At 43.4% G+C, this 8,615-nt stretch overlaps 1 protein-coding gene across 2 annotated transcripts in view; it reads left to right on the top strand.

The window, feature by feature from the left end:
• Nucleotides 1-354: 354 nt before the first annotated feature.
• kcnq4 (potassium voltage-gated channel subfamily Q member 4) overlaps nucleotides 355-8,615 on the top strand; it is a 40,287-nt gene continuing 32,026 nt past the window's right edge. For both annotated transcript variants that reach the window (XM_030120211.1, XM_030120210.1), the window contains exon 1: nucleotides 355-1,058. In XM_030120211.1, the coding sequence (XP_029976071.1) occupies nucleotides 757-1,058 (302 nt within the window). In that variant the 5' untranslated portion in view covers nucleotides 355-756. The remainder of the gene's footprint in view (nucleotides 1,059-8,615) is intronic.

The raw sequence follows: 8,615 nt of genomic DNA, 5'->3' as shown, positions 1-8,615 counted from the left end.
TGAAAGCGTTTACAGAGGCTTATTCGGCCTTGTCCGCTGACTTTTGGAGTTGGTCTCGTGCGGGTCCTGACATCCTCCTGATGTTGTTGACTTTTGCGCGCTCCAGCCCGCCTGCACGAGCGGAGGCGCGCTGGACCACAGAGAGCCGGGAGGAGGGCGCAGCCAGCTGATGTTCGCGCCTCACAAATCAGAATCTGTGACCAACTTATTGGAAGTGTCCAGGTTACTAAAGTTAGTTTAGAAATCAGGATTTCGTTACATGATTTTTTTTTTAGTTTGTTTTTTGTTAAAAGTGTTTTTTATTGGGACTGATGATTTAATTGCTCGAAACCACTTTCCCCTGCAGAGGGATGGCAGGTAGTTATTCAGCAGCTCGGTTTCTCGGTTTCCTTGCAGTTGTTTTCACGAGTAAACATCGACGTGCATCCAGATGATTAACCTACTTCTTTACACCTGTCCCTAAACAATGATCGCTGAAGGTCACGTCTCAGAGCGACGCACTTCTCCCACCGCGGCGCATCTCGTCTCCTGCGACCGTCGCTTGATTTTGCAGAAACTTCTTCAACATTTCAGCCAAGACTGCGCGAAAGCAGCGGGAGTTTTAGAGGTTGACTACTTTTTCAAGTCGAGATCAAGCCGCACTATGAGGTCCAAACTTTGCGCCGCGCTCCTGCGAGTGGTCCAGTGAAGAAGGAGCAGAAGAAGAAGAGAGAAGAAAGAAGAAAGTGTGAAATCATATGTAGTTCACTCGCGAGGATGTTAGGGAGTCCGTCAAACAACGGCGGCATCAGAATGCTCGTGCCCCCGGCTCCGAGCGACGACAGGCGGGTGGAGTTCGTGGCTCTCACCGCCGTCCACACGGAGCGGAGCGAGCCGTCCACGCCGGAGCGCGGACACCCGTCCCACCGCACGGGGCTGCTGGGCACCCCGCTGCCCGGGCCGCCCGGACCCCGGGCCAACGCGTCCGCGTCCAGCAAGCGCTTCAGAAAGTTGCAGAACTGCCTGTACAACGTGCTGGAGAGACCGAGAGGATGGGCGTTCATCTACCATGCCTTCATGTAAGTTTATCATTGTTAGTGTTTGAATCATTTATGATCTTTTTCTTTCCTTTATTTTAAAATAACTTTTTTTTAAAAAAAGTCTCCTAAAGTTAGAGAAACAAGTCACATGCTGTTGGAAACACTGCACTGAACTTTCCAGTCTTTCTGTATGCCAACAACTGTTTGATGAAGTTTCCAATTAACAAAGCAGAGTTGCTTATAGGACAATTATCTCGGTCATATGCCATACATCATCTCAGCATGGGGCCTGCTGTTCCATTTACCCTGGTCTCTGTCTCATTAGATCATCCAGAAGACTTTGGATATTAAATGTAATTTGTCGAAATCTTTTTTTCTTCCAAACCAAAGTTCTTTGGGAAAAACATTTTGATACCTGCTGATTGATCTACTACTGTTTAAAATGAATTAATTTCTGTTTTTTGTGAGTTGACATGTTTGTCAAATGAGTTTGTATGGTATAGGTGTAAGGGATGGAGTAAAACAAATGTTGACGAGAATATATACAAGTAAGAAAAACATGTTTGAAGCAGGTGAAGAATCCAGAATGAACTTAATGCATGAAAGTTTTATCAAGTGAAACTAGTAAAATGCTGCCAAGACAGAATGAACAAAACTAAACTAAAGCTTCATGCCCACAGTTTCATGGCTTTAAACAATACGTACACAGGAAACGTATGCTTTGACTGGTTGTAGTAACTGTTCCCCCCTGACACACTAACAGTTTAAACCTATCTGATGCAAAGGTCAGGTATTTAATTGAGACATGAATATAAACTGTTGAATTTGTATTAAATTTAGAATAGAACGTTCAGTGTAGGAAGTAGAATGGAGTTATGAATTGTAACCCTAAGTGTCTTTTTAAAAGTCAGAGTTCACTCGGTGCGTATTTACCCTTGACTAAGTGTGTCAGTATATTTCAGTCTCTTTGCATAAGTGAGACAGTTGTGAACCGGCAGCTGTCTTCCAGCTGTGTCTGTGTCTGGCACATAGTGGACAGAGCGCTGTGATTGGGAGCTCCTTGGACCGGGTCGTGTTTTCCGTGCCGTTGTTTAGACGAGTACAGCTGTCTGCCTGCCAATGCCATTAGCGTTCAGCAGAGGGAAATCCCACTGACTGCAGTGCTCTCATATGTATTCTCATCATATATGAATACATTAGTGAGGGCAGGCAGACAAATACTCACCGCTCTTTGTCTTTAACTCCGAATACTTCAGTTGTTTCTTTCTTTTGTGCCTCCTTTAGACAGTGAACATGTCTTGCAGCACATTCAGGTCCTCATGTCACATGTTGGGGCTACATGTATGTCTTCCACCTGGCGTGTTTCTCATTAAAGAGCACTGGCCTTTACAGGGTAGCTGCAGATGACATTCTCCCTGACATTACTCGGCGTTGGGGCATATAGCGGCTCTGCCATTGTTGTTATTTCTCCGTTCGGGAGGCAGGACATGCACTCGGAGGTGCCCAGCTCATGTTTCAGATGCCATGGCCTCATAGATGTAGCTGGACTGATTTAGGAGAGGAGCAGCTCCTGTGACAGTTTCATGCTGCGGTCTCTACGGATTGCAGAATATAACCGACAATGAAAAAACATATGCACGACAGAGTGTGATTTATTTATTTTTTTTAAACAAGTGCATAATTTCTGTGAAATTGTATTAATTTCAGCGTTGCATCAATTAATTGCATGAGGTTTGCTCGGCAAGCTGAAAACTGTACCAAGTCTGAGGAAAACTTACTGTATAGCGAGGCTCAATTAAGCCCTGATCCATTGTAATTAAATTGAGCCATACACTGCTGTGAAGGGTGCTGTGCTGACTTTCCTTGATCCTTTAATTAGAACTCGGTTGGAACAGATGCATTGCTTCTGCTTGCAGGTGAATGTGTGTGTGTTATAAGGCGTTGGATAGTGCAATGCCTCTCCACGGACATCCACTCAAGTGCCACCACACTCCTCAAACCTTCTGTCAGGACTGCCCATGTGACACATTTCTTGCCAAGTTAAATGTCTTTGATGACTTTGAAAGGATCCACATGACATTGTTTTGAATAACTGTATCATGACCGTGTCGTGGGGTTTTAGGTGTTCTTCGCCCGCTGTCCTCTACAAGAGTACCAGCTGGATGCTAATTGACGGCCGGCTATAAGTTTTTCCGTTCCTTTTCTCTCGTCTCTCTCTTAACATAAGGAAAAGGCTACAAACGACAGACTTGTTAAAGGAGACGGTAGAGTTCCCGGAAAGTTCAGTATAAACCTTCCAGCCTCAAAGGACTCCTTTGCTCATAAACCTCATCCGTTGCTTGGACGACACGACAGCTTCTTAAAGTTCTTGTGCTCACAGGGGCTCAAGGTCAAGTGGTGCGTGGGCCGACGTGATGTTAAGAGCCACTTGTCTTGTAACTATACCTTCACTCACTCACAGTAAAAGCACGAGACCTCTGTGAATCCCGACTTCTCTGTTTTGTGTCACCTGTAGTAAACCAACTGCGTCAGCAGGTGGGAAGGTCTTCCTGTCTGGTTTGTCCCCCAAACTTTGTACAGACAAACAGCAGCAGCGGGTTTGGGTTTTAAGAAAGTCTAAGATCTCCATCGATACTCAAAGCGTGAACAGTTGGTCCGTCTCCAGCAGCGACCTGTTGGCGTTACAATTTGAACCATGAAGCCTTCTCGTTATCAACTTGCTTCTCTAAAGACCAAATTAAATGACAAATTCGATTTGCCACAACTTGGATTTTTCTTTAGGAAACTTATTATCAACCCAGCTTTGCTATTTGCCCTGTCATGTCCAAGTGTGTGTATATTTACTCAAGCGGAGTGTGAATCTGTGTAAACTTGCCCCGTGAGTTTGGCAAATGACCAGCAACATTCAAAAGGATCAGTTTCTGTGTTTCCCCTCACCTTTGGCCTCTTATCCATTTCCACCGCAGACGGTGCTCGATATAGACCTTCACATGAGACCATCTGTTATGGTCGTATCAATTCATCCCCGCACGAGGTCCTCTAGGGCCGTGGCACTCCGATGTAAAATTAGGCTGCCGGCGATCACTTCATAATAGCTGGTGTCAACCGACGCCAGCGCTTTGGAAATCTAAGAAGACGCTACATTTGTGTCCCCTTCTCTTACTTCATGCAGCAGAAAACGCCAGTCTGAACGTCCAGTGAAGACAGAGAATGCAAACGAATGTAAAGGAGTGAAGACGGGCCATTGGTCAGGCTCAGTGATTGATTGGTTCAGGGGATGGCAAAAATATACCGGTCATGTATTATTGATATCTTCTGGAGGATGAGCAGAGACGGAGAGCAAAAATTCTAACATGAGCCTTCAGACTTGAAGTTCTGCTGCATTATCTCTTTTTGTAGAGTCGGAATATCGGCTGAAGTTGAATATTTAGATGTGTAGATGTTTTCTAAAATGTTTTAATGCAAACCCTCCAGGTCGACTGGAAATTTAGTGGATTTTGCATCAGAAATATCATTTTGTCCTCTGTGGCTTTGCTGATTTAGAACACCAGTTTATTCCTCTGTGAAAATAGAAGAATAGAAAGAAAATACTTTGTTTATACCAGAGGAAAATCCTTTCAAAATGCCATTATTTTAGTAAAACTGAATGTGACATGGACATGTTTATATAAAGATAACAGGAGGAGTTTAGTGATTGTGACATTTGTTCAGGTTTTAGTTTTGAGTTTGAGTAGGTGATCATGGTGTGGGTTAAAACTGTGAAGATCAGGAGACATTTGGTACTTATAGCTCATTTAAAGTAATTATTTAAACCCCCCAAAAAAAGTTTAAGTTTCCAGTGATCCATCCATCTACCCCAACTTCCTAACCTGGCAAAAGCCATATTGACATGTGCAGCAACGAATTGCTTCACATGTCAATCTGGGATTTCGCTTGGCAAATCCGTTCGGGGAAGGAGGGACTTGCTGTAGAACTCTTTGCGTTCATTGGATGGAAGGACACAGTGCGCCCGCCTAACCATGTTTGGTTTCAGCCAATCTCTGCAAAGAAAAAAACCTCTTTCTGATCGTTTTTCAAAGACGCAATAGAGGATTCATCCAAAACAGATTTAATCGCTGTCGGGATATCCATTGTTTTCGCTAGCCATGCTAATATTATTAACAGTCCGTCGCTTCCTGCTTCCGTCAAAGCTTCATGTCCCACCCTAAACGACGCGTGATTGGTCCGGCCGAAAAAAATCCGAGCGTGATTGGTCAGGCCGAAAAAAGTCTGATCCCGAGCGCATAGGCTCGAGCGGTACAAGATGGATTCTCATGGTGTGTGAGAGCAAATACCGCGAGAATCCAGCTTGCCGGCAAAGTTACCAACTTCCCCCCTTCACCGAGTTTCCTGTGCTTTAATAGTTACACTGGATGTCTTCTTTGCTCCCATCATAATAAATTCATTATCTAATTTGATTCAGCAGTATTCTCTATTAGCATTTGGTAGAATTTTAAGATGTAGTCTTTAATAAGAGGGGACAGCATTCATAAAAAAATGTTTTTTTTGCTGTTTTAAAAGTATGTCAATAACACTTATCAATGCTGATGACCAAATGTTTACCGCTACTTTTATTTAATTTAATTTTGTCACCAAATCCATTAATTTAAAGCTCGTGTCCGGAGTTTTGAAAGAATGAGAGTTTTTTCAATGCCACGTCTCGCGGTTCCGCCCCCCCACTCTGCTTTCGTGAGCGACCAAGCCACGCCCCTTTAATTGTGCACGCGCATTACCCGTAGGGTCAAAATGAGCGCGTCCAAGTCCTACATGTTTAGCTGTTTACGGTGGATGTTCAGCAGACAATGGATCTATGAGACGAAGGCAGAGATCATAAATACATTTTTATATTGCTTTATGCTAATGTTATAGTATACTATCGAACTAGACTAACACATTTAAGCTCTGTTAAGAAATGATGCATACATTGGAAACGAACATTGGACACGAGCTTTAATGCAATTTAAATGCTAAATCCTTGGATGTTGCGTGTTCATATACAGTGTCTTTTTTGTAAATTGCACCCTTTAATGCTTACTGTCTGATAGGTTTATATTAATACTTTTTTTTAAAGAAACAATATTGGTTTGTCAACATGAAACATGAAAACAGTAGTGTCTCAAATTCCCACGTCAAGCTTCTCTCGTCAGTCTCCGTGGCGTGTGGGATTCCCTTCACCTTCACCTTTTATGGCACGTGCACCAGTGATGGTGTCTGTTTATGAATGCTTGAGCCTAAAGCCACATTATTTATAGATGTTGAGGGAGATACCAGCAGCAGGACTCACGGCCTAATGCGGTCCAAAACGTCTCCGCTGATGGTGTGCCCATTTGCCCAGAGAGGTTAATGGTGATTGTTAATTCTTCACACATCTTTTCTGCTGGGCGCGGTACACAGATTGCATGTTGCAAGCTTTTCATTAAAGGTGAATTGCCTTTCTGACATTATTAAAGTCATTTAGCTGGGACTGCTTGTTGATTGAGTGCGTTCCCTCCGTTTGTCCGCTCTTGCAGTTTTCCCTCCTTCTTAACGCAGTTTGAGCCAGCTAATCTGCTTTCTCACCTCGGTCATCGAAACTGTTTGCTGTGCTTTTTCCGGTTTTTCCAACCGTGCAACACAAAATCTGCTAAAATTGCGCCCCCGCCCAGCTGTCATTCCCCCCAAAATAAGTAATGCATTTGATTGTAGACATTTTTCTATTAATAATTTGAGCGGTGTCAAAAAATAGCCTTTGAATTCATTGTTGGCTCTTTTTTTTTTTTAGTTAGCACACAAATGTGCTTTTGTTGATGACTAAGTAAGAGAGAAAAGAAGGTGGGGTAAAAGAAGTGCCACAATGAAACAGTGCGGGGAGAAAGCCACTCTGCACTTTGTGCTTCAACCAACTCAGAACTGCAGTCTGGATGCTTGTCATGAATTCACTGGTGCAGGTTTCTTTTTCTTTTTCTTTTTTATCTGTTCACCTCAGCAGGTTGTGTAATTTCTGCTCCATTAAGAATACTTTATGGCCCAAACGCCTTGCCCCCTCCCTCCCTTTCCTCCTCCTTCCTGTTTTCCTTTTCCTCCTGAGCAGGAATATCATCTCACATTTGCTGCACCGCCCTGTCTAATTGACTTCCCCACCCACCCTGCCTCTCCATTGTTTTCTCCGTCCTCGTCTCGGTGTTGATTGACTGATCGCCTCATTACTTAAAAAGGACCCTGCGTATGCTCAATTTATTATACTAACACTTACAGACCTATTACAAACTCATCATTTGAACAATATCGATGATTTAATATCACTTAGTGTTTGCTGGCTTTCTTTGTGGCCAAATTTTACAGTAAGAGTAAAAACTTTTAAACTGTTTAAAAGTTGACAACTTGTTCAAGAAATTCATTCACTGTAATTCTGCACCGACTAAAGGGTGTTGGGGTTAGTGGGTTGCCAGTTCAGTATAAAAACAGCTGAAGAAGCCAGTGTTGATCCTCATTCTCCACGCCTGAAACAGTGGGAAGCGAATAACTGTCTGTGTATGGGTGCCTGGAAGGGACAAAAAGGTTGCTACTCTCCTGCGGAGGAGGAGGAATGGACTGCTCCCAGCTGGCATCCAGACGGAAAAGCATGCCCCTCAAATATTAACGCGCTGTATTAGCTTTGTGCCACGCTGCTGTTAATGCATTATTGCTGACAGCCTCAATTTAGAGGCTACAGTCGCAGCAAATCCTCTACACCCGTGTTTCCCAGTCCTGGTTCTCAACCCCCCCCTCGTCCAACATGTTTTAGATGTTTTCCTTCTTCCAACACATTCTGCAGAGCTTGACGACGAGCAGATCATTTGAATGAAACAAATCAAAGTTCAGATGAGTTGATGAAATGATTTGGCTGACTTTTGTTCAAAAATACATTATTATTAATTATATTAAGAGAAAGATGCAGGCTTAAGGCAAAAAGCAAGCACTGATGGAGTTTCGATGGAAACTAGTAAATAGCTTCACATCTTAGATTTCTTTACTTCTTAGAAATATGCTCAAAACGTATATTGTGGCTCAGTTTAAATAAAAGAAGCCTGTATTTAAGGATGAAACTCATAAGAAACACAAAATGGTAAAGGAGAGATTGATATTTATTGACCAATATTAACAGGGGGACTTCCTAATGAAACCCTCTGTGCATGCGCTGTGCTTTGCTGACTTTTTCATCATTTAAAGGCTTATGCGCATCACATTCTGTCTGAAATCCTCACGTCATGTACCCTGACGTTGCTTTCGATGACCTGCAGCATTCTGCTCCCACTGTCCTGACCCCCTCGGCTTCCCCGTGGCTTTAATTTTCCATAGAGTGACTTGCTCCCTACTAACAGCGGCGTGTGACAGACCGGGAGCAGCAGAGGAAGGAGGAGGCAGTCGGCTGGAGGAGGAGCGAGCAGCTTGATTTTGGTTGCTTAGGATGAATGATATGAACAGTTTGATACTCTTTTGATTGCTTTTGGAAATGTTCTTTCGGTTTGAGGCCTACTGTGAGCACTACAGCTGGCAGAGATGAAGGACATGGCAGCAGTGGTAGTAAATGATAAAAAC

Source organism: Salarias fasciatus, chromosome 22 (genome assembly GCF_902148845.1).
Source record: "Salarias fasciatus chromosome 22, fSalaFa1.1, whole genome shotgun sequence".
Lineage (NCBI taxonomy): Eukaryota > Metazoa > Chordata > Actinopteri > Blenniiformes > Blenniidae > Salarias > Salarias fasciatus.
Note: the sequence above shows the minus strand (reverse complement) of the source record. Positions and strands in the feature narration are given on the sequence as shown.